The 26,489-nt window shown below is 24.1% G+C and overlaps 1 protein-coding gene across 3 annotated transcripts in view; it reads left to right on the top strand.

Annotated features, from left to right (window-relative positions):
* The window catches only part of LOC122498835, a 74,405-nt gene that overhangs the window by 29,840 nt on the left and 18,076 nt on the right, over nucleotides 1-26,489 (top strand). For 2 of the 3 annotated variants that reach the window (XM_043606791.1, XM_043606793.1), the window contains exons 2-3: nucleotides 13,771-15,113; nucleotides 19,367-19,536. In XM_043606791.1, the coding sequence (XP_043462726.1) occupies nucleotides 13,771-15,113; nucleotides 19,367-19,536 (1,513 nt within the window). Of the gene's footprint in view, nucleotides 1-6,017; nucleotides 6,409-13,770; nucleotides 15,114-19,366; nucleotides 19,537-26,489 lie in introns of those variants that run through there. The other variant, XM_043606792.1, reaches the window with a different exon arrangement.

The raw sequence follows: 26,489 nt of genomic DNA, 5'->3' as shown, positions 1-26,489 counted from the left end.
TTGTCTTGTCTATCCTGCGTGAAAATTGGTTCTTTTTATCTTATTTTTAACATATAGTTCCACTTCATTTTTTCTAGTTTTTTTTCTTATAATTTCTTACTATATTGTTAAATTATAAACTGGGGGACAAGAAATAACGCAGATAAAATTTTTAGTAATTATATTTTTTTTGTAGGTTAAACAATTATTGTATATTTTTATAATATTTCAATGTGTTTTCTAAAATTAGGAAGACTGCAAAATGAGCTAAAAAAAATTTTTGTTATTGTATATTCTTATTTAGAATATTACATTTTTTTATAAATATTAAAATGAAGGAACAAATTTTCCAAATGCAAAGCATAAGAAAACATTTTTAAGAGCATAATTTATGATAGTATTTTGAAAGCATAAATCGTCTCGATGAAAAGCATAAAGTATTCCTGTCTTTATTAATAAAACTTTTTTTTAAAACAATTTTATTTTTAATATTTAGAAAAGGTTTCAAATTTCTTTTGAATACATAGGTTAAAATTTTTTATTATAACAAACCTAAAACTTTCTCTAAATCAAATTTAATATATTATAATTATTTTTAAAAATTAAAATTTTCACTTAAAATACAGAATTTTTAAATTATTTTTTATTCAAAGAAAAAAGAATCCATAAAAGTACACTTAAAGCATTTTGTTTCTAAAATTTATTTTATTCAAAGTCCGAAAACATCTGTAATTCTATAACACGCTCGATCGATTTTAAGGTTAGAAAAACCGTAAAATTGATTTATCTGCGTAAAAATTAATTCTTTTCCTAAAAGTTTAATACTTAACGGAAATTAAAAAACTTATCGGATTACTTGATTAACTTTTACTTCCTTCTCTTTATAAAAAATGTTTTTCGATTTCAAAATTATTTAATGTTTCCTTTTAAAGAAACCTTTTCTTGATAAATTTTAGGTTATGTATTTCAAAAAAAAAATTTTATTGTTGATTATAAATCTTTATAGAACTTTTTTGAATTTATTATTTTTAACAAGGTCCCTGATTAACATTAATTTTTTCGGGTCAACGAATACAAAGTAATAAAGTTGAAACACATCTTTTATTCATTGTTGCAAATTTAGTAAAACATTAGTAACATTTTAATATTTAATTAAATTACATTTCAATGTTACTTTCAGTTAAAATTTTTTTTAGTTATAATAAAGTGATTTTTTGTTCCTATCACTCTTATGTTATAATCAGCTTAACAAATTTTAGTGTTAATATTTTTTTTTACGTTTTTTTTAAATTTACGTTATTTTGATGGGTTAACATTTCACTGGTCCTTCCCCTTAAATTCAAGAGGGATTTTTTTTTTTAAATTTACGAGACCGTTAAGAAACTAAGGGGTCGTCCACAATGTCCCTGAAGTAAGCGTCGATGTTTAGCGTCGAAAATTGTTATTTGGGGGTTTTTAGAGTTAAAAATGTTACTAATTTTACTTATTTCATTCAAGTTTTGTGAATTGAAAAACCAATAGGATTTTGACGATCCCCCCCCCTTTTCCAAAATTGGCCACGTGGTATATGAACGAACCCTAACAAAATTTGATTTTTCGCATATATTTAAGTTTCTTTATTCATTGACATTTAATCCAACAGTCGTAAGACCAATTACAAGATTATATAAAGAAAAATTGAAAAAAAATTATTGAATTTGAACATATTTTTAAAAGTTTCTAACTTGAAATCGATTTTTTTAAAATTGGTGCAAAACTTTGAAAAACTATTTTAAACTTATAGTTTCTTGAATAGAAAGTTGAAGTAGGTCAATATTTTCTTTTTGAATGGACCCCCCACAGGATTTACGTTATAGTTTTGGCTCCGAGTCGATTTTTCTTTAACTTTAGGATTTTTAACTTCTTGATTGAAATCTAAAGAGCGACGACTGAATTTTAAATTTACCGAAAAATCAACTGGGGTACGATATTAATGTAAAATCTGTAGGGTCCTCTATCAGAAGAATTGCATATTTTTAAAAAATTAGGAATTATATACCGAATTAGATTCTTCGAAATAAATTTTTTGAAACATTTTAAAAAAGTGTTCTCTATTTTTATAATGTTGTGCTCTAATTAGTTTACAAATATTTATTTTTATTTACACATACATACATATTGAATATTTATACATTATATATCGACCCATTTATTACAAATTTTATATTTATAAGTGACGCGCTCCCAAGAAAGGGACCTTAGAAGCAAACGAATTATAGGTTATGTTTGTTCTACATTTATCTTGATTAAAAGTTTTATTTTGTTTTTTCTTTCATTTATTAGCAAGTGAAACTTTAAAAGAAGTTTATTTCAGATGAACAATAGTTTACATACTTAGACACAATAACTGGTAAAGAATATAAAAAGAAATAGACAATGACCAGAAAAATAATATTAAAAAAAATTAGTTCATACATAAATCAGTTCTATACTTTCATATATCATATTTTTGATCTAGTAAAGAATTGAACATCAATAATTTGTAATAATATTTGATTCTCTTTCTGTATTTTTACTCCACAAATTATAAACATAACCTAAAATTGTATACGTTCACTTTTGTAAAAATTTATTGCAGTAAATCCTTCATTACTATTAAAAAAAAAATTTTTCTTCGGCGACATAGCCATTCGGGATTTTAGTTATTCGAAATTTTTTACATTCGGGAAAATGACCGAATACCAATTACTATACATATAGTTTTTACATATACCCCCTTCATTACAACGAAGAAATCATATATTTTAATTACATTTTTTAAATTTATTTTCGAATTCCCTGAAGAAGCGACAAAGTGCCACACTCGGTTATAATTTGTATAATTTACATTCTAACTCCGTTTTATTATTATTAATCCGATTTTTAAGTCCATAACTACATCAGCGCTGATAAAACTGATTTCTAGATTAAAAAAAAAACAAATTTCGTCGATAAATGACGCTTTTTAACCCTAGTACTACACTTATTCGGCGTAAAGAATTTTTCTCATTATACCCTAAAATGAAGTTTACAGATTTGTTAATTTAGTTTTGAGTCGGCACGAAAATAAACTCAGCTTGTTAATTTAGTTTTGTATTAACTCTGAAACTAAACTTTCGTGACGGTCCCTTTTTTTTCTTTAATTTTTTCATAGATTCGCATTGTTCTAACTTCACCTAAAACCATTACACGTTTAACATTTTTTGTTTTAAACTATATTTGGAACACTCACCACAAACATTTATCGAAATTTACTTCAAAAAATACGTAATATCAATAAAAATATTGTTTGCGGCGATGTTAAAATTTTAACCATTGGATAGTTTTATGTGAAGTTTAAATTTTTAGGAAATTAGGTTTCGGTGATGTGTGGGTTGTTTTAAAAGGAAATTGAAATTCTATGTTTAAATTGGTTTTGAAATTTTATGTTTAAATTAAATTTGTGTAAAATTGAATCTTTTAACCATTAAAGGACTTGTTTTAAAAGGAAATTAGTTTTATGTTTAATAGATCATTTTCCGTAGTTCTTCCGCGAAAGAGAAATTAGAAGAAAAATTAGATGGGGAAACACTTTTGAACTTAATCCAAACGTAAAATTGCGTATTCTGTAGGAAATCCCCTTCCCCCACCAGTACTGCCAGATGATTAAAACGAATTGTTAAGAATTCAATTATTTTCAAAATTTGCAGTTCAAATTCATCAAAAGTTGATTTTCAAAAATTGTAACAAAATACTAGAAAAAAGACCAATTTGTTTTCAATAAAATTTTACAAAAATTTAATTGTTTAAAATGAATTTTCGTAAAAAATGTAATTAAAAATACTGAAAATATTGATTAATTTTCATTTTTAGATTTATATTTTAAGAGTTTTTATTAACATTTTCGATAATTAAATTATTCTCAAAATTTGTAATTAAAATTCTTCAAAAATTGATTTTCAAAAATTGTAACAAAATACTTTTTAAAAAAAGTAATTATTTTCAATTAAATTTTACAAAATTTCAATTATTCAAAAAGATTTTTATTTATTTAAAATTTTTACACTTTGGCTAAGCCCTTAATAAAAAAATAACTAATATAAATCTAAATCAACACTGTCGCAAATTAATTTGTCATTAAAACTTGTTTTCATAGATTAGAAATTTTCATTTTCAATATTTCTAAAGTTCTTGCAAATATTAGATTAATTTGATAAATAATTCTGAATTAAATTATTTTGACGTCAAAATATTAATCAGAGACTCCAAAAATACTACTGAATTAAACTTCATAGTAATTAGTATTGATTTTTTGATATTAAAAATATTTTTATATTTACTTATAGGATAGTATTTTCCTGCAAAATTATGCTAAAATCTGACTAAATAACATATAATATTCAATTTTAGAAAGTTTAAAAGCTATCCATTAAAAAATGTGAAATTTAGAAATTTTCCATTTTTTGAAGTTTTTGAAAATATTTTTATATTTACATCTTAGTTGTAGGATAGTATTTTTTGCAAAATTATGCTAAAATGTGACCAAATAACATGTAATACTCAAATATAGAAAGTTTAAAAGCAATCCATGAAAAAATGTAAAATTTTGAAATTTTCCATTTTTTGAAAACATTTTTATACTTACATATTAGTTATAGGACTTTATATTTTGCAAAATTATGCTAAAATGTGACTAAATAACATGTAATACTCAAGTATAGAAACTTTAACAGCAATCCATGAAAAAATAAAAAATTTTGAAATTTTTTGAAAAAATTGAATATCTTCCGTTCTAATTAATATTTTTTAAATCTGTAAATTTATAAACCTTCCTTGGGTCAATACCTAATAACCTACCAAGTTGGACTTAAATCGATTCACATGTTTTTGTGTGATTGGGGTACAAAGTTTTTGTGACAGACATACATAGGTACATACATTAAATTTTTTAAGAATATTTTTGGAATCTTTGATGTTCATAATAACTAATCATGTTAACATTTTGAAGTTTTAAGCAATGTACAGACAGACATCTGATTTTATTAATAAAGATTTTTCATAAATTAAAAATTTTTTTTATTAATTTTGAAATTGTTATTAACTTGTTACTAATTTTATTATTGATTATATTTTACATTTAAAATTTTTTTTTAATTATTTTTAAATTTATTCTATGAATATTAAGTTCCTTTATAATTTTCTGACTCCAGACTCTACTCCATCTTCAGGGCATAAAAATTTAAGTCTTCGTCTATTTTAATTATTATTTTTTGGTAAGATAATTATACATTAATTTTTATTTTATTAATTGTTAAATTATTTTTTATTATTATATTTTTGTTATATTTTTTGGATAGACTCCCTTAAGAGGAAATCATTTAGATTTCAAAACGTTGGAGTAAATAAATATTTTATTCATTGTCCGAATGTTTTCGTTTAATTTGCCTTAATTCAAATTATTTAAATATCGCGGATGGCTTTAATTTTCTTCAGACTTGAATAAAAATCTTCCAAACTGGCAGCACTGCCCCCCACCCCTTCCTAATGGTTGAAAAAAATGTTCAATGTAAAGCACATGTTAATCTACATGAAAAAGTCTATGTAAATAGATTCAAGTAATTTAAATTCCGAACTCTTGCGCCCGCACCACACACGTAATTCACGTTTAGAAAAATATTCGTTTTGATATAAAGAAAGTTAAAAAACTGAAAGTATTAAAAAATACTTGTTTTCTCGACAATAGTCAAGAAAACAAGTATTTTTTTAATACTTTCAGTTTTTGCTTTTATAGTTTTAAATAAAACTAAGTAGTAGAAAATAAAGGATTACACAAAAAAAGGGGGAAGAAGGAGAAAAAAAACTAGCGGAGAATTTCTTCGGTGCGATTCCTAACTTTGATGGTTCTTTGAGAGAGGAGTGTTGAAGACTGAAGGTGAACTAGAGAGATATGAGTAGTGTCTGAAAAATTAGTTGTAAAGCAAGTTGTGAAGATGGCGGTAGTTGATGGGAGTCGTGTGGCGACTCGTAGCGATAGTGGTTGGGAACTGTCTCGGGACACGGACAGACGGCCAACGGCTGAAAACCACCAAGTACAGTCCGAGGCAAAAGATAAAAAAGGCGAAATTCTCTCACTAAAACGAAACGAACACTAACAGAGAGAGTCCCTAGTCGTCGTCGTCATAATCGTCGACCCCTTTTTTTTTGCATCGGTTCCGGTTCGTTCGCGGTGATTCGCGTCGAACCGCGGGCACGGGAAATGCACTCCAGTGTAAATCGCAGCTCCAGCTGAATTGCTCCATGTCGCCGCACGACTTCCTTGAACGCCGGAAATCACAGTATCACGGAGGCCAGGTCCGCCTGGCGCTGGCATAATGGCGTTATCCTCGGCAGGGTGCAGTGCAGTCTTCGCCAGTGCTTCGCCGGGCGTCGGAGGTACACACTAAATGAAAACACTAGAAAAACATTTTAGGATTCATACACAGAAATTTACTCTTCTCTCTCTCTCTCTCTCTCTCTTTTTCTTCTCTATCCTTTCTGTCCTTTGACACTTTTCTCTATATACTTTCGCCATAAAATTTTTCCACTTGTCCAGACTCTCTTTAACTACCAGAAAATTTGCAAATTGACCTTTCTCGCCTCTAAAACTATAACCTCGAATCTTCGATAAAAAGATTCATTTCTTATTTTTGGTAAATAATTTTCAATGTTAAAAAAATAAAACTGTCATGTCTAACTTTTGTTTCCCTTCTGTCAAAAAAGAAGCAAAAAGGAGAAATAAAAGCAAGAAAATAATGTCTTAGAATTTAATTTATTGAAGACATATTTTTTCGAATAGAATTGACAAGTGTGGGACAATTCTCTTGTCACACGCTGTTCAACATTGATTAAATGTGTGGAATAGGTGCGACATAACCTTAAAAAAGTGAATATTGAGACGCCCGGTTGAATCGATTTTTTGTTTCCCAGGTTTGGTGTATGTACATGACACACTATATATAGCTGTTTATTTGTTTTTTTCGATATAATTTCAAATTTTAAAAAGGGGTGTGAGTGTTATTTTCTTTTATGGGAGAAAACGTTTTTTTGTTTTGGTTTTTTAAAACTTTTAATTGAAAACAAATTCTTATCTATTTTGTTACAGTTTGGGAAATTAACATTTTATTTAAAAGTGAACATAAATTTGAGGAAAATTGACGAAACTTGATGATTCTTTTTGTAAATTAACTATGAAATTCCAAAGTTTATAAAAATTATTTTTACGATATATGCAAACACACAGACTTCGCATTCGTCTACTAAAACCTACTATTTACTACTTTTTATGATTAGCTACTATTTGGATTTCTTTTTAAATTTTTGACATTTTTCGTTTCTTTTCTTTTTTTTTTGAAAATTTGCACTACTTTAAATCTGCTAATTCTTGAAAAATGTAATTAAAATTCTTATAGAAACAATTAAAAAAATGTTTATAAAATTCTTTAAAACAATTCAATTATTTAAAAAAATTTTAATAAAATTCTTTTAGATGCAATGCAAATTTTTTTTTATAAAATTCTTTGAAATAATTCAATTATTTTAAATAAATTTTAATAAAATTCTTTGAAACAATTCAATTATTTTAAAAAATTGTTAATAAAATTCTTTTAAAAACAATTGAAAACATTGTTATACAATTCTTTGAAACAATTCAATTATTTAAAAAAATTTTTATAAAAATTCTTTAAGAAACAATTGAAAATATATTTATAAAATTCTTTCAAACAATAAATTCAATTATTTTAAAACAATTTTAATAAATTTTTTTTAGATGGAATTGAAAATTTTTTTATAAAATTATTTTAAATAAATTTTAATAAAATTATTTGAAACAATTCAATTATTTTAAAAAAAATTTTAATAAAATTCTATTAGAAACAATTGAAAACATTTTTATAAAATTCTTTGAAATAATTCAATAATTTTTTAAAAATTTTATAAAAATTCTATAAGAAACAATTGAAAATATTTTTATAAAATTCTTTGAAACAATTCAATAATTTTTAAAAAATTTTATAAAAATTCTTTAAGAAACAATTGAAAATATTTTTATAAAATTCTTTGAAACAATTCAATAGTTTTTAAAAAATTTTATAAAAATTCTTTAAGAAACAGTTGAAAATATTTTTATAAAATTCTTTGAAACAATTCAATTATTTTAAATAAATTTTTAATAACATTCCTTTAGGAGCAATTGAAAAAATTTTTATAACATTCTTTAAAAAAATTCAATTATTTTAAATAAATTTTTAATAAAATTGTTTTAGAAAAAATTTTTATAAAATTCTTTAAAACAATTTTTAAAAAAGTTTGCAAAATCTTTCGCATAATACAATTATTTTCACAAACAATAAAATTCTTCGTTGACATTAAAATATTTTCAATCTGTACTATTTTAATAAAATTTCTCAAAAGAATTCAACTGTTTTAGAAACAAATTTAAAGTGCAACGCAAAAATTCATTTAATATCATAAATAATAAATTTTTCACAGGAATTTAATTATTTGAAATACAATTGTCAAGAAAAATTTTTCAAAGAAATTCAAATATTTGAAATATTTTAATAAAATTCTTCGAAAAAAATTAATTATTTGCTAAAATTTTGGTAACATTTGTTTACAAAAATTAAATTACTTTTCTAAATAATAAAATTTATCGTAAGAATTCAATTATTTTTAATACAATTTTAATTAAATTTTTATTATATTAAGAATGAAGAATAAATTATTATTTTCAATTTTCAGAAAATGATTCAACAAATTTTAGTTATTTACAAAAATTAATAATAAAATTCGTTGTAAGAATTCAATTATTTTTATAAATTTTTGGAAAATTAATCATAAGAGTAGGTACAATTATTTTCGCGAATAATTAAATTCTTCGCTAAAATTCAAATATTTTCAATATCTACTTTTCTAATAAAAGTTCTCAAAAGAATTCAATGAATGTATAAATAATAAAATTTTCACAGAAATTCAATGACATGAAAACCAATTTTCAAGAATAGTTTTCGAAAAAAATCAATTATTTAAAATATTTTAATAAAATTCTTCAAAATCTTTTGAAAACATTTTATTATTTTTTTAATACCTATAGATTATAGTTAAATTTTCGTAAATGTAATTAAAGATATTTATTTAAGTTTCGAGTAATAATTTTTAAATAATTAAAAATTTGTGAATTAATAAAAGTTCATTGTAACTTTCTTACACTTTTTTTATAACTTCAACATAATTTTATTCTAAAAAATAAAAGAGAAAGAACAGTTTTTAGCTTCTATTTTTTTAATAGCAAAATCAAACTAGGTCTTTTATTGTTAAATGATATTTTTAGAATATCGAAAACATTTTTGAATCAATTTTCAAACTCTATAAACAATTTTAAAAAAAAATATATAATATAAAAAAAGTATTTTCATAATTATGAAAATTTTAACAAAAATCTGAAAAGAACAATTTTGTTTCTTCGTTTCTTCTGAGAAATTTAATATTAATTTTAAAAGTAAAATTATTTCAAAAGTTTTACATAATTTTTTGAAAGTCATTATTTAAATTTACTATTAAAAAAAAATTATATTATCCATATGCAATTTTTCAAAAGTTTATATGCATAAAATTTTGTTTAATGAATAATGTATAATTTTTCTGCATTGTGATTTTTATTCAATGAATTTCTTATTTAACTGTACTTTTAACTGGATTTTTTAAAGAGCCGATTTTAAAATTTAGCTAAATACAATATTTAGTATTATTTAAATGATTTTCTGTAGAAAGGGATTATTTTTTTGTAAAAATTAACAGTATATGAGGTATTTGTTTATTGAAATTGTTTAAATAATTTTAAGATTTTATTTCGTTATTTTTACTTTAGAATGGAATGTGCTGAAAGGTTTTATTAGTCAACTGAAAAATAAATATAGAATTTTCTCTGAATAACAATTCTATTAATTATTTGTTTATAAAAAATGTTTAATAAATGAAATAACTTAATTTTTTTAATAACTTTATTAAAGGTATCATAAAATATAAGTTTGTTTTATAAATATAAATTTTAAACTATAAAATATAACAATTTTTGAACAATCAAGTTTCTAGTCTCTAAATTGAAGTCAGTTTTTTTTTACAAAAAAGTTCCTTAAAGTTTTTAATTTGATTTAGAAATAAGAAAAGTTCGTAAATTGTACACGATAGATTTTGGAAAAGTTACAAATGATTGCAAGAAATTCAATTATTTTCAAAAGTAATCAAAGTTTTCTTACAAAAGTTCAATTATGTTAAAAAATTTAAGAATATTCTTATTAAAATTTCAATTATCTTTAGGTATAAATAATAAAATTCTTCTCCCAAATTCAATTATGTATTTTCAAAATTTTTTTTAAAAATTCTTAGAAAAATTTCAATTATTTACAATAATTTACAAATTTTTTATAAATTTCTTCGCAGTAATGTAAGCATTTTCATAAATAATATATAATTTTTTCATGGATTTAATTATTTTCGTAAATAATAAAATTCTTCGCAAGAATTCAATTATTTTCATAAATAATAATAATAATTTCACAGGAATTTAATTATTTTAAAACACAATTTTCATAAAATTTTTCAAAGAAATCAATTGTTTAAAATGATTTTTATAAAATTTTTCGCTAGAATTCAGTTATTTAAAAAAAAATTAATAAAGTTCTTCGTAAGAATTCAATTATTTTTAAAAAATTTCAATAAAAATCATTGCAAGATTTCAATTATTTTTTAGAATTTTAATATAAATCGTTGCAAAAATTAAATGATTTTTAAAAATTTTAATATAAATCCTTGCAAGAATTCAATTATTTTTAAAAATTTTAATAAATTCCTCTACAAAGATTTAATTATTTTCATAAAATAATAAAAATTCCACAGGAATTCAATTATTTACAAAATTTTTTCATAAATTTCTTCGCAATAATTTCATTACTTTCATAAATAATAAAATTCATTACAGAATTTCAAAGTATGTTCAAAAATTTACAAAAATTCTCGTCAAAATTGAAATTATCTATATAAATAATTAAAATTTTTCTCCGAAATTAAATTATTTTCAAAAATTCAATTATTTTTATAAACAATAATATTCTTTTCCGAAATTCAATTATTTTTAAAATTTTTTTTAAATTCTAGTCAAAATATCAATTAGTCTTATAAATAATAAAATTATTTTCCGAAATTCAATTATTTTCAAAAATTTTTGGCAAATTTTCAATTATTTTCAAAAATTTTCGACCAGCTAATGAATATCAATATCTACCATTTTAATAGAATTTTTCTAAAGAATAACATTATTTTTAATAAAATTTTAATAATTGAAATTATTCTTTTAAATTTTCATAAAATTATTCAATTATTTAAAAAACTTTTGTAAAATTCTTTGGAGAAATGATAATGATTTTCAATATCCACTATTTTAATAAAATTTTTTAAAAGCATTCGAATATTAAAAAAAAAAAAATTAATAAAATTCTATACGCAAACCTTTAATTATTTTCATAAAATAATAAAATTTTTACAGGCATTCAATTATTTTCGTAAATAATAAAATCTTTTTTAGGAATTTAATTATTTTCATAAATAATAAAACACATTGCAAAATTTCAATTATTTTTAATACAATTTTTAAGAAACATTCAATTATTCAATAAATTATTTATTAATTTTGTTTTTTTTTAAATTTAATAATTCTCGTAAAATTTTCTAAGAAAATTTGATTTAAAATTGAATTTTATTTAGAATTTGAGATAATAATTGAATATTAAAAGCATAATAGCGTGAATTTTTAGAAATAATTGAATTTTGAAATGGTTTCAAATTAAAATCTTTGAAAATCTGAATTTTTCATATTTTTTACCAACAATTCTGTGGAATTAATTTTTTTAAGAAAGTTTAATTGTTGATTTTTAAAAAATTATTTGAAGCTTTTATTTTCTTATATGTATATATTTAATTGAAGAATTTACGAATAATTGAAATTTCGCAAAATTGAATTTGAAATGAATTTGAAAATTCTTAAAGAACTCTGTTTCAAAAATGATAAAAAAATAATGCATTTATAGAAGAATTTTAGTTAAAAACACGAAAAAAAAAAAATTTTTTAATTTTCGAAAAGTTACAAATTATTGCAGAAATTCAATTATTTTCATAAATAATAAAATTTTTACAGAAATTCAATTTTTTTCCGTAATTATTAAAAATAATGCATTTATAGAAGAATTTCAATTAATGTTTAATTTTAATCGAATTTTTTAAAAAAGTGTAATTATTTTTAAAAATTTAATTTTAAATTCGTCCAAAGAATTCGATTATTTAAAAATTTGTTGATAAAAATTCTTTACGGGAATTGAATTTTAAGAAACATTCAATTATTCAATTAATTATTTATTTTTGTATTTCAATAATTGATTTCTCAAAGTATTTTCTAATAAAAATTAATTATTTTCTAAAATGCTGGCAAAATTCTTGTAAAAATTTCAATTATTTTCAAAAATTTTCGTCCATTCAATGATTTTTAATATCTACTATTTTAATAAAATTTTACAAAAAAAATTCAATTACCTTTATTACAATTTTAATTGGATTCTTCGAAATAATTGAATTATTCTTTTAAATTCTCTTAATTCTTCATAAAAATTGAATTATTTATAAAAATTTAATAAAATTCGTTGCAAGAATTACAATTATTTTTTATACAATTTTAATTAAATTATTCGAAAAATGAAATTCTTAAAAATTTTATAAAAGTTTGTCGAAAGAATTTAATTATTTAAAAATTTTGTTGATAAAATTCTTTACGAGAATTAAATTTTAACAAACATTTAATTATTGAATAAATTATTTATTTTTGTATTTAAATAATTCAATTCTCGTAGAGTTTTCTAATAAAAATTTATTTAAATAAGAATTTTAGTTTTAATTTTAGATAATTGAATATTGAAAGCAATATAGCATAAAGTTTGTAAATAATTGGATTTTTTTGAAAAAGTTTAATTGATTTTTTTGAATATTATTTTAAGTTTTTATTTTCTAATATTTATTTAATTGAAGAATTTACGAATAATTGAAATTGAAGGAAAATTGAATATTGTAAACAAATGTATTTGAAAATTGTCAAAGAACTTTTTTGAAAATTATTAAAAATAATTGACTTAGAGAAGAATTTTAGTTAAAAATTCTTGAATTCATGTTTTATAGTTAAAATTTAATTTATAGTTTGAAGTAAAATATTCTCTTATTTTACTCGGACTGGTTATATTTTTGTCAGTAATTGGTCTGTGAACAGTCCATAATTTTTTATTTTTGGTCCGCAAAGTCCGGATTTTTAAATAATTTTACTGGTTCGAGGCCTGTAAGCGTCGAAAATATAATTTCTGGCACCAAGATGAAAACTATCGAAAAATTGTTTAAATTAAGTAAAAAATTCTTATTGTATTACAAATATTCCTATTTTTCTATTTTCTTCTTTAAAATTGCGTAACTTGCGTAATTTTCAACTTTTTTTTTGTTGCTGTTTGGCTCATTTTTTCCCTATTTTTTTATTCTTATATAAAATTACGTAATTTTCAACCTTTTTTTTTGTTGCTCTTTGGCTCATTTTTCCCCTAATTTTTATACTCTTTTATTTTGAAAAATTAGGAAAAATGAAAAATAATGAAAAACAAGAATAAAAATCAAGGGCTGTATACTTTAATGAAGATAAAATAATAATAAGATAAATATTATTTGTTTCAGATTCGTTTAAAGTTCCAGTTAAAGAAGAACGTCCAGATGAGGCCGAAATCCGGGAGCTGGCAGCCAAGATGGTGGAAGCACACAAGGCGAAAATGACTCCGAGTGTTGCGACCCTCGGCGTCCAGCGACCGAGTGGCCTACAACAAGGCAGTCTTCAGGGTATGTTGTTCTTCAACAACAATACCAACACCCTGACCCTGGGCACAACACAGCAGAAGCGTGCCACCGACACTCCACAGGCAAAGGAAGGAAAAGTCCCTCTAGATGACGAGAGCCAACGTGGACGTTTCGGTTGGGTCAGCTTTGACGAAACACACATTCCCTATATTTTTCGTGCCGGCGAAAAATTCTGTGCAGTGCGGATCCTCGAGTCCAAGCTCCTCAACAAGTACCTGAGCTATCTTCATTCGGACATTTACAGTTGTACCTGCATTCGCAGTTACTACATCACCGAAGCCGAGAGTAAGCTACTCAACGAAATAAATTCAAAGCACTGTGAAAATCAATTTGGCCGCGAGCAATTCACCAGTAAAGATCTTGTCGTGAGGCTCGCTGACGCCAAGGAATTTTACGCCTTCCTCGATGTCTGTTACACTAAACTCACCGCCAGTAATCGAGCCACTCCCTCCGACAAGTGCGGCTTCATTCGCATCAACAAGGAATCCGTCGTCCCCTACACCGTCAAGGACAACCTCAAATACGTTCCTCTATTCTACTTCGAGGGCGAGACTGACAATCTAAAACTAAAGGCGGAAAAACTCGAGGGCTGGGATCTATCCTACTTGAAATTCTGCTGTAAAGTTCAGGGAATTAGAAATGAATTGTTTGCTAGTGAAACATGCTCTGTCATTAGTCTCAGTGATATTAAGAGTTACTTCCCACCTGGGACTGGCTTTGAGGATTATTGGCCCAGTAAAGTTATGGATTCGCAATTAATTGTTAATAGTAAAGGTGGCGGTGGTGGTGGCGGTTGGACAAAACAACCGGCAACACCACCGGCGCCAAAATCAGTTCAAAATAATGTAGCGAAAAATACAATTGTGAGAGCACAGCCAATGCAGAATATGATACAGAGGCCGAATGCGACAATTCAACGAGTCACGCAACTTAGGACACCAATTTCACATGCACAACATTCATCGTCGTCGACTATTTCTTCCGTTAGGAGCAATACGATTGCACAGCCAATAACGCAAAGGGATTTTGCTGCACTCAATGCTGTTCAAACGGCTGTTAATGGCTGGTCGGGACTTGTTAGCACTCAACCGACTTTTCAAGCCGCTTTGGTCTCGCAGGCTAATCAAATTATTAGGATGCCTAATTCTGCACTCAGCACACATAACGTGAGTTTAAATAATATTTTTGATTTCATTTCATAATTTGTATGTTGAGTATTTATTTGTTTCTATTACTTTTCTTTTGAAGTGATGCAAAAAGTAGTAGATTGTGCAACTAGTAGAACTTTTTACAACAACTCTGAACAGAGTGGCGAAAGTAAATTTTTAGCGTGGCCAAAGTAAAACTTTTCTTAATTCCTCTGAACAGAGTGGCGAAAGTAAGTGTGGCGAAAATAGAACTTTTCTTAACCTCTCTTAGCTCCTTCATCCATCGCATCCTTCAATATCCATACTAATTCCAACAAATCCATGCAATCCTCACACGTCATCTTTTTTCCATTCTTTCCTATCCCCCTTTCAAATATATGGGCCCCCTCCATCTAAAATAATTTTACAGCAAGTTTAAAAAAAAAAAAATTTTTAAAAAAGTATTTTATAAAATAATTGTGAGTGTTTAGAAATTTAAGTAGCTCGCTTAATTCATATGAGGCATTTCATTTCAAATCATTCCACCGACAAAAAACAATCGCAATTAGAGAGATTTTCTAATAAATTTTATTATATAAAAATTTAATTATTTGTAATATATTATACACTACCGGTCAAAATTGAGAGACCACCCATTTTTAGGCGAATGGAAAACGTTTTAAAACATAAAATTTATTGAAACTAAAATTTTTTTTGTTCATTTTCTGAAAGTTGATAAAATTCTGGAAAGAATAAGATATTTCAGAAGGGGCGCATGATTATTCCCCAAATGTCATTTTTCCGAAATGTCATTTTACCGAACTGCACTTTTGCGAATAGTCATTTTTGCGAAAAGCCATTTTTGCGAATAGTATTTTTTGCGAAAAGTCATTTTTACGAATTTTCATTTTTGCGAATTGTCATTTTTGCGAATCGCCATTTTTACGAATTGTCACTTTTGCGAATCGACATTTTTACGAATCGCCATTTTTACGAATTGTCACTTTTGCGAATCGACATTTTTACGAAATGTCATTTTTGAGAATAGCCATTTTTGCGAAAAGTAATTTTTACGAATTGTCGTTTTTGCGAATTGTCATTTTTGCGAAAAGCTATTTTTGCGAATTGTCATTTTTGCGAAAAGCTATTTTAGCGAATTGTCATTTTTGCGAATTGACATTTTTGCGAAAAATACAATAGTGAATCTATATATACTACAAGTTTACTATTGTATTTTTCGAAAAAATGACAATTCGCAAAAATGACTTTTCGGAAAAGTGACAATTCGTAAAAATGTCGATTCGCAAAAGTGACAATTCGCATAAATGACATTTCTCAAGAATGAAATTTCGCAAAAATGACAATTCGCAAAAATGGCTTTTCGCAAAAATGACTATTCGCAAAAGTGCAGTTCGGTAAAATGACATTTCGGAAAAATGACATTTGGGGAATAATCATGCGTCCCATTTCAGAAGTCGTTTGGCCAATACTACAAAATTTTTTTATAGAAAGTATTCACCAGACTATGTATATTATATGTTTTTTGGGACACTGAATTCGAATCCGAACTCAGTTTTCCGCCATCACGTCAAGTTTCTTCACAAATTAATAAAATTCGAAAAAAACTGACTGTAAACAAGATTTAAATAAAAATAAACAGAAGATTCTATTAAAAAGCAACTTTAAAACACTGAAAAAATATTATATAATGTTAAACAATCAAAGAAACTCGTAAATATTCCAAATTTAAGATGGCGGATCCAATATGGCGTCGATTTTTTTAAAATTCACCCAATTCGCCTGAATCTTGTTACTCGGGGGTTTTTAGGGTTGCTAAATACGAATTTCACCTCAGTTTTAAAAAATTCAAAATGGCGGATCCAATATGGCTGACCAATTTTTAAAAAATTATTGGATTTACCTGAAACGTTATACTCGGGGGTTTTGGGGGTCGCTAAATACAAATTTCACCTTAGTTTTCAAAAATTCAAAAACTGGTAAATTTTTAAATAATTCGTTAGCCATATTGGATCCGCTATTTTGGATTTTTTAAAACTAATGTGAAATTCGTATTCAGCGACCCCAAAAACCCCCAGGTAACAAGTTTCGAATAAATCTGATAATTTTTTTTTTAAAATACGTCAGCCATATTGGTTCCGCCATTTTGAAGAAATTTGACGTGATGGCGCAAAACTGAGTTCGGATTCGAATTCAGCGACCCAAAAAACATATAAAAAACATGGTCCGGTCAATACTTTCTTTAAAAAAAATTTTGTAGTCCAGTGTAATTCATTTAGATATTTTTAAAAAATCGTCATTTTCTAAAATAATAACTTCTAAAATAATAACCGCTTTTTAATGATCTTAGACTTATTTTAAAGGTTATTTGCTACACTATAAGAATTACTTATAGGCATTAACGGGTAATTTTTTTCTTAAAACATGCCGACCGTCAAAGTTGGACCAAAAAAAATTCAAAAAATTGGAAACATTCGGAAACATTCTTATTAACAGAAAAATAATTTTTAAAATTCAAACGTATTTTTTTTTTATTAAATTTTCTTGAAAAATGTACACCATACAAAAATATATTTTCTAGAATAGTTTTTAGTACAGAAAAATGGTTTCAAAATTTTTGAATTTTTTTGGTCCAATTTTGACGGACTGCACTTTATAAAAAAAAATTACACGTTAATGCCTACAAGTAATTCTTATAGTGTAGCAAATGACCTTTAAAATAAGTCTCAAAAATCATGAAAAAGCGTTTATTATTTTAGAAGTTATTCAAATTTTTGTAAAACATTGGAAATGACGATTTTTTAAAAATATCTAAATAAAATATTGGCGAAATGACTTCTAAAAGATCTTGTTCTTTTCAAAATTATATCATCATAAATAAGGAGCAAACATAACCTGAAAATTAGGTCTATATTTAGTTAAACAGTAGAGCGAAGGTCACAGGGCGAACATAACCTCAAAATAATGCCCATGACCAGTTAAACTGTTGGACAAAGAGCAAATTTAAATTACAATTCACACAATAGTTTTTCACAAAAAGTCGGTCTTATTACGTCGACAAAAACATTGATAACTTCAGTTTATAATAAATAAAAATGAAAAGATTATAAAAAAATAATGAGCTGGGATATCAAGAACTGGATTTTGCTTCGCCCTCTGCGCGCGTCAACCCCTCCATTTTTAATAAGATAATTTTCTTTATCTGTCGTTTCTAGCTTGATTTAAATATAGAAAATATTTTTTCTAGGACATAACAATTGACTCTACATTATAAAAATAAACCTCACTTTTTAGAGAACAGAGAAATGTAATACATTATTTAATTTAGTAAATAGTAAAATTGCAATTAACATATCTAATTTTGAGGTTAAGTTTCCCTTTGACCTAGAGTCCCTAGAGTTATACTAAAAATAACAACATTTTTTGGGGTTATATTTCCTTTTGATTTTGAGTTATGCTAATCTACAGCGTTCAGAAATTACTGACTCAAAGGCGCCGTCCTTGAAGGTAATAAAGTTTTCGTGAAAAACGAAGCCAATTTTTTGTACAAAGGGTGTCAAAAGTGAGTGTTTTTGTGCCTAAAAGTAAAAGCAAAAGATTCGTTAAAAAAAATATAGTGTCAGGCGAGAGATGTTTTCATAAAGTATACAAAGTGTTTCTAAATATAATAAAACTCATCCTACCTAGATCGGTTAAATTGTCGCACGGGCGTTAATCTCGGTAGAAAAGCAGTTAAACTATCGGTAGGTTTCACAGATACCCGGCAATAAAAACCCTAATCTAAAATGTGCAAAACATCTCTTTAGGTTCAAGAAATAGAAAGTTTCAAGAAAAACAAAATCATAAATTTTCCTCTGAAAAATATAATCCTAAAAATATCTGCAAAAGAAATTTAATCTTTCAACCTGAAAAAAATAATTTAGAATTATATCCCTAGTAGTTTGCTTTTCTTTTACTAAACCTAGGAACTTTGATTATTATAAATAAATAAATAAATAAATAAAATTAGATTTTCGAATCGAATTTCCTTTTAGTATTAAATACTAAGTCAAAAAATATGGAACTTTGATATAAACATAATGAGCAGAGAGAATATTTCAAAAATTCAAAATGGCTGCTTGGAGACAAATTCGAAAGAAATTCTTCTTTCGAATTTGTCTCCAAGCGGCCATTTTGAATTTTTAGGAAAATAGAAATTACTCTTTTTATTTTTTTTTTGTTTTTTTTTTGCATTTAAAAAAGCTGAAAATTGAAATTTTTTGAATTTGTTTTAGCAAATGACAACGGCGAGTAAGACTTACTCTCAGCAGTCAAGGAGTAGAGGGGGTGGTGGCGGAGCTGCGCAATATCCCGGCGTTTATCCGGTTACGACGATGCAATCTGCCGTTCATGTCCAACCACCCCCTCTTATTCGAGCCACCCAATCCAATCAATCCAATATTGGGTAAGTTCATTTTGCCATTATTAATCAAAAATAAATAAAATAGAGAAATCATTAATTATAATTTTCGCTTCGCTTATTCGAATGTAGGATATTATATACATATATATATAGAGAGCAACACAGCACGCAAACGCATGGGTTCTATATTCATTACCATGTCAAAATTCACAAGTCAAATTTTTATTATTTTTCCTCTTTTATTCCATTTTTTCTAATTATATATTAAATTACTTATAATTAAATTATTTTTTTCCTAATCGGTAAAATTTTTGTCTTATTTAGGAAATATATGAATCTATATAAAAATTTACGTTTCGCTGAATATTTTCAGTACTTTTTTTAAGTCCAAAATATAGAAACGTTTATTTTGAATTAAATGCGAAAAGAATTTTTTTTTATGTATAGACTGATTGTGAGTCGATTTGAAATCATTTAAGTTGATTCATTTCAAGTTCAGACTTTGCACTCTTCTACTAAAACCTACGATTTACTACTTTTTTTTACAATTAGCTACGATTTGGATCCTTTTTTAAAAATTTGTGACACTAAAAGTAACTTTTTTCATTTTTTTTGTTTTTGAAAATTTTTATATATCTTTAAATCTACTTACAGTTTAAAAGAAAAAAATTATTCTTGAAAATTTTAATAAAATTCTTTTGGAAACAATTAAACATTTTTTTTATAAAATACTTTAAAACAATTCAATTATTTGCGCTTCGAATTTTAGGCGCGGGCCAACCTTGACTATATGGGCCATCCTTGACTACATTCTTTTTTTTAAATGTTTATAACTATATTTTATTTTCAGATCACAAGTAATTTACAATATTCATAGAAAGTTATAAACATAGGTCAAAAAGTGGGCCGAACTTGACTGCCGTTTTTTTTTAATATAAGAAATTTTATATTTCAACAAAACTGTTTTGATTTTTTTTCAATAAAATTATTTTAATTCTAAAAATGATTTATTCTTATAAAATCGTTATTTTTTAAAGGTTTTTTTTTCAATATTTTTAATTTAAATTTGATTTTTTATGATTCAAAAACTCCTAATTTTTAAGAAATTGAAATAAAATGTTATTGAAAAATAAAAAAAAAACGTTTCTTAATTTTTTTTTATAAAAAAATACCTCATATGTGACGCTCTACTGTGAAAGGTATACCTTATGCGGAAAATGTTTTAGGTTATGTTCATGATAATTTCAATGATCAAGAATAAATTAATTTAGATTAATTTACATACTTAAATAAATTTTTCTATTTTGAAAAATAAAAATTAATTTTTATTGAATATTCAGATGTAATAAAGATGGACAGTTACAAAGTTAATAATTCAAGTTACAATTATATGTAATTTCTTATTAATAACATTTTATCTTATATCAATTAATTAAACTTTAATTAAATTATCCGATAACTGGTGATGAGAAATAAAAGGTTTTAAATTTTTAATTTTCGGTTATATCCAGGAAATGTAAATTATATATTTTTATCAATATTTTAAAAATGTTTTATGTAAGAAGGCATTGAAAGAGATCTTTTTTTTAGTATAAAGAATTTTTAAATAATGATTTTTTATATATAAAACTTCCGTTATTTATTATAATCTCACTTCAGAATATTCGTCAATCAATTTATTGACATTATTAATGTTCTTTTCATTAAGAATTAAATATAGAAAAAATTGCGAAATAATAAAATATTTAGTAATTTCATCAGTTACTGAAGATGTTAAAATTTATTGAATTTATTTATAAATGTATATTTATTATTATTATTATTATTATTATTATTATTATTATTATTATTATTATTATTATTATTATTATTATTATTATCATTATATTATTTTTCAATTATTATTTTCTTCATAATAGTTTTATTTTTTCATATTTTTAATGAAAGGTTTCTTCCTCTGTAATTTAATTTTTATTAATTTAATAGCATTATGAGTAATTAAAATAAAATATTAGTTTAAAAAAATGTTAAAGTTTTTGAAATTTAACTATTTCTAAAAATTTATATTCCAACGCATTTAATATTCAATTATTAAAAAAAAGTTTAAAAACAAAATTTTCGTAAAATTTTTAATAAAGTTATTGTTGTCCCATAATTAAATTTACTGGAAGTATTCTTTACTTTATAGACAATATCTACAAAAAAAATTTCAAATCAAAAAAGGTATTTTTTTTTAAAATTTAAATTCAAAAAATTAAAAAAAATTTTTTTCGGTCAAAAAAAAGTTTTTTTTTTTAAAGTGCTTCTTATTTTTGAGTTGAATTTTATAAATTTTTTTCTAAAATGATTTAAAGTTCTACAGGAATTCAATTATTATTTAAATACAAAAATAAATAATTACATTTTTTGAGGAATTCTATTAAATTCATATAAAAAGTAATTGAATTCTTGCACCGAATTTAGATAAATTTTTTTAAAATAATTGAATTTTTTCAAATTATTTATTTTATGAAAATTGAAAACAATAATTTAATTATTTCGAATAATTAAATTAAAATTGTATTAAAAATAATTTAATTCTTGCGATGAATTTTATTATCAACTTATGAAAATAATTTAATTCTCATAAACAAATATTATCAAAAATTTTAGAAAATAATTAATTTCTTTCGAAAAATTTTCTTGAAAATTCGATTTCAAAAAATTGAATTTCTGTGAAAATTTGCTTATTTAAGATATTAATTGAATTTTTGCCTTTAATTTTTTAAAATATTTTTTTCTAAAATAATAGAATTCTTTTGAGAAATTTTATTAAAATAATTGATATTGAAAATATTTGAATTTCAGCGCAGATTTTCAGTATTTCCTGGCAAAAAATTTTAGAAAAATTTTTGAAAACAATTGCTTTGTTTGAGAGAATTTTATAAAAAAATTTCAATTGTTTCTATGAAGAATTTTATTAAAATTTTTGAGAATAATTTTTTTATTTCAACTATTAGCAGATTTGAAGTTGTGCAAATTTAAAAAAAAATATGAAAAAAGTAGCTTTTAGTGTCACAAATTTAAAAAAAAGGATCCAAATCGTAGCTAATCGTAAAAAAAGTAAATAGTAGGTTTTAGTAGATGAGTATTGAGTACAAAGTCTCTTATAAAGAGATTAAAAATGTGAATTTAATATTTCCCTATTTGTATTTATAGAATTGAAAATATTTTCTCATTTCGGTCTCAGAACGTCCGAAGTTGCCTTATAAAGTGCATTATTTCGGAAAATGTATTTTCGTATTTCAGTGATTTTCCTGAAATTGCTACTTTTGAACTTGGATTTTTGAATTAATTTTTTTTTAAATTATACGTTTTTTTATATTAAAATTACCCAACGAATTTTTTTTTACCTTTTTAAGATTGTTTCCATTTTGAAAACATCCGGAAAAGTAATTTTTACTTTTTTTCAATGCACATATTTCTCTAAACTTTCTTCTTTGCATTGTTTTTCTTACCCACACGAACTTTATCTTTTAATAAGATAATTTCAAGTTTTTTTGCGACAATTATTTTCTCTCCTTTTGAGAGAAGAAATTTTTGTCTATGAATTTGATAGGAAAGAAATTTTTATTCATTTACTACTTCCACTTCTTCTTCTTCATCATCATCATCGTCATTTCTGCTTTCTTCTTCATCATCATCATCATCAATTTATATATTTCGAAAATTCGTGTATTTTTACATTCTCATTGATTGTTTATAATTATTTGGGGACGCTAAATCCTTTACTTTCGGTAAAACTGTTGTTAATGTGATTTTTTTAATAAAAAATAAAAATAATTTAAAAAAAAAATTTTTTTAATAAATATTTTTTTTTTAAATAAAAATATTTATATTTACTTTTACAGTAAATTTAAATTTTCAGTAAAGTATTTAAATATTCCCCCTCTCCCTTTTTAAACCGATTTCAACATTTTTTTTTATTTTTAACTTTTTAAAATTAGCGTCGACGTTGAGTATCAAATCATATTCTTTTTAACATAAAAGCCAAAAAAAAATTTGCCCTATTTTTCAAAAATATTATATTTAAGAAAGTGTATAAATTTTTACTTCCTAGATATATGAAAAAAAAATGTGACATTTTTAGCACCAACGTTTCTAAAAATAGTTTTTGACGCTAAACGTCGACGCCAACTTCAGGGACCTCGTAAATCTGCAAAAATTTCTACACGTTCAGAAGTCGAGAAAATTTGCCTTAATTGAAAAATATTTTAAATTAAATTATTTTTTAGCACCTCGTTTAATTGGTTTATTTTCAGTTTTAAGATTATTCAAATTTTTTTTTAAAACAATTTCAGAGTTGCCACAAAAATTTGATTTTGTTCTTCCCTTTGATAATTTCAATAAAATTCTTTATTAAAAATTCAATTATTTTAATTATAATTTTTACTTTTTAGAATTTTTTTTTATTTTAGGAATTTCAATTTATTATTTTTGAAAATTTCAATAAAATCTTTTGTAAAAATTCAATTATTTTTAATTATAATTTTTACTTTTAAAAATTTTTTTTTTAAGTTCAAGAATTTCAATTTATTATTTTTGAAATTTTCAACAAAATTCTTTATAAAAATTCAATTATTTTGAATATAATTTTTACTTTTTAGAATTTTTTTTTCGGAAAATTATTTTAAAAATTTTTAATTACTTGTTTATAAAAATTTAATTGACTATAAAATAAACTGAAATTTTTTAAAAAATTAAAAATAAATTTTAAAGTTTTTTTAAATAATTTTTCAAAAATATTTCAATTCTTTTTCTGAAATTAGCAAATTAATCAAATTTCAAATTTTACCTTTTTTGAAATTAAATTATTTTAAATAAATGCACATTGAACCGTTTAAAATTCTTCAAAAAACTGATTTTTTAATAATTTTAAATAAAATTTTTCAAAATAATAATTTTTTCAGAAGGTTATAAAAAAAAATTAATAAAAATAATTTAAAATATAAATAAAAATTATTAAATAGTTTGTATATAATACAATACAATTGTTTGTGACAAAAATATTTTTTAAATTTATAATTTTTCCTGTCATGCTTCTAATTTGTGAATTAGGCAACCCTGTAATTTTTAAAATTTTTTATCGATTTATATTTTCAGTCTTCACGTTTAAATCTAATGATAGTAGATTATGCAACTCAGGCGTTGCAAGGCCTAGTTATGCAACTAGGGCAATAATTAATATTTTCAGTTTTTAATTTTAAATCTAATAATAGTTATGCAACTCAGGCGTTATTAATTATTGCCCTAGGGCAGTAATGGTAACTTTATTTATCGCTCAGAGGTCAAGCAAGTGCCAATTTTTGACCTAGGACAATAATGGTCACTTTATTGCCCACTAGGTTATAAGTGGGAATTTAGTTATTTATTATTGCCCTAGGGTAATAATGAGCACTTTATTGATTGCTCGCAGGTCAAGAAAGTACCCATTATTGCCCTAGGGCAATAATAGTCACTTAATTGTCCGTTATTATAGAAGGGAACTTATTGGAGTTATTTAGGGAACACCTGAGTTGCATAAATGCAATTTTATTGAATGAAGTGTTTTTAGAAAATTTTTCGCGTCCTACCTTTGAATGTCTATATATATTTATGTATATATATATAGATACCCGCACACTAGCCTCCCATCTTTGTATATATACAATGTATGGTTTTTTGTATAGTTATCCAACCTATGGGAAGGATGACTGGTGAGTTCCTGCATAATGTATAATAGTTGTACACTCTTTATTAAGTAATAATAAGCTGGCATGTGCTCGAATTTTTTTTTAAATCTTATTCAGATTTTCTGATAAAAGAAATATCAGCGAGTAATTAATTTTTTTTTAAGTATCAAATTCTCCTCTTTTTATTTCAACTATTGTATGATTACCGTCAACTGGGAAGATTTTTGAGCAAAAAGTATATATTGTGTGTAAAATATTATAAAATATATATTTTTTTGTTTTTTTTACAAAATGTGCAAATTGCATTAAGTTTTTATTAAATCGCATGCTAAGTTACTTCATATTGCTCAGATGGTCAATAAAGTGACCATTATTACCCTAGGACAATAATGAACACTTTATTGACCTGTGAGTACCTGTATAAAGTGACCATAATTGACCTAGGGTAATAATGGGTGCTTTATTGACCTGCAAGCGGCCAATGTAGTCCATATAGCCCAGCTGGTCAATGAAGTGTTCATTATTTCCCTAGGGTAATAAAGGGCACATTAGTGACCTGCGAGCGATCAATAAAGTGTCCACAAGTGCCCTAGGGTAATTTTGGGTACTTTATTGCCCTAGGGTAATAATATATTCATTAAAAAATATTATTTTGTTAAATTTAAAAAAATTTTAAGAATATAATTTAAAATTTTAAACGTTTCAATAAATTTAGGCAGAAATTAATTTTCCTTTAAATTATAAATCTGAATTTTTCAAATTTTGGATGAAATCAATTTTGATATTATAAAATAATTATTTAAAGTAAATATTAATATTATTTAGAGTGAAAAATAAATTATTTCTTTATATATAAATATGAAACTAAAAATAGTCTTTAAAATTTATCCTGATTGACGGTTTTGTTACTTTTTTTTTAACTTGTGTTAAAAAAATATTTTATAGCAAGAAATTGAAAAAAAGAGGTCAATTTTGAAGTAAAATTGTTATATTCATAATCATTTAAAAATATTTTGAGAAATATGTTTTAAAATTAATTACATTATTTAAAATTAAATTATTTAAATCTACTGAAGTTAAATTTCAAAAGTTGAAATAAAATATATATATTTTTTTTAATTCATTGTATTTAACGAAACATCCGAAACTGGAAAAAAACTTTTAATAGGCCTCAGATTGTGTGATGTTTTGTAAATTTTTTTACTTTTTTGAAAAAAGCGACTTTCTTTGATTTATTTTCAAAAAGTTTTTTATTGAACTTTATTGAATTTTATTCAATAGGTA

The sequence above is a fragment of the Leptopilina heterotoma genome, unplaced genomic scaffold (assembly GCF_015476425.1).
Source record: "Leptopilina heterotoma isolate Lh14 unplaced genomic scaffold, ASM1547642v1 Lhet_160, whole genome shotgun sequence".
In the NCBI taxonomy this organism is placed as follows: domain Eukaryota; kingdom Metazoa; phylum Arthropoda; class Insecta; order Hymenoptera; family Figitidae; genus Leptopilina; species Leptopilina heterotoma.
The sequence above is the reverse complement of the archived record's forward strand: the minus strand, read 5'-3'. Positions and strand labels throughout refer to the sequence as shown.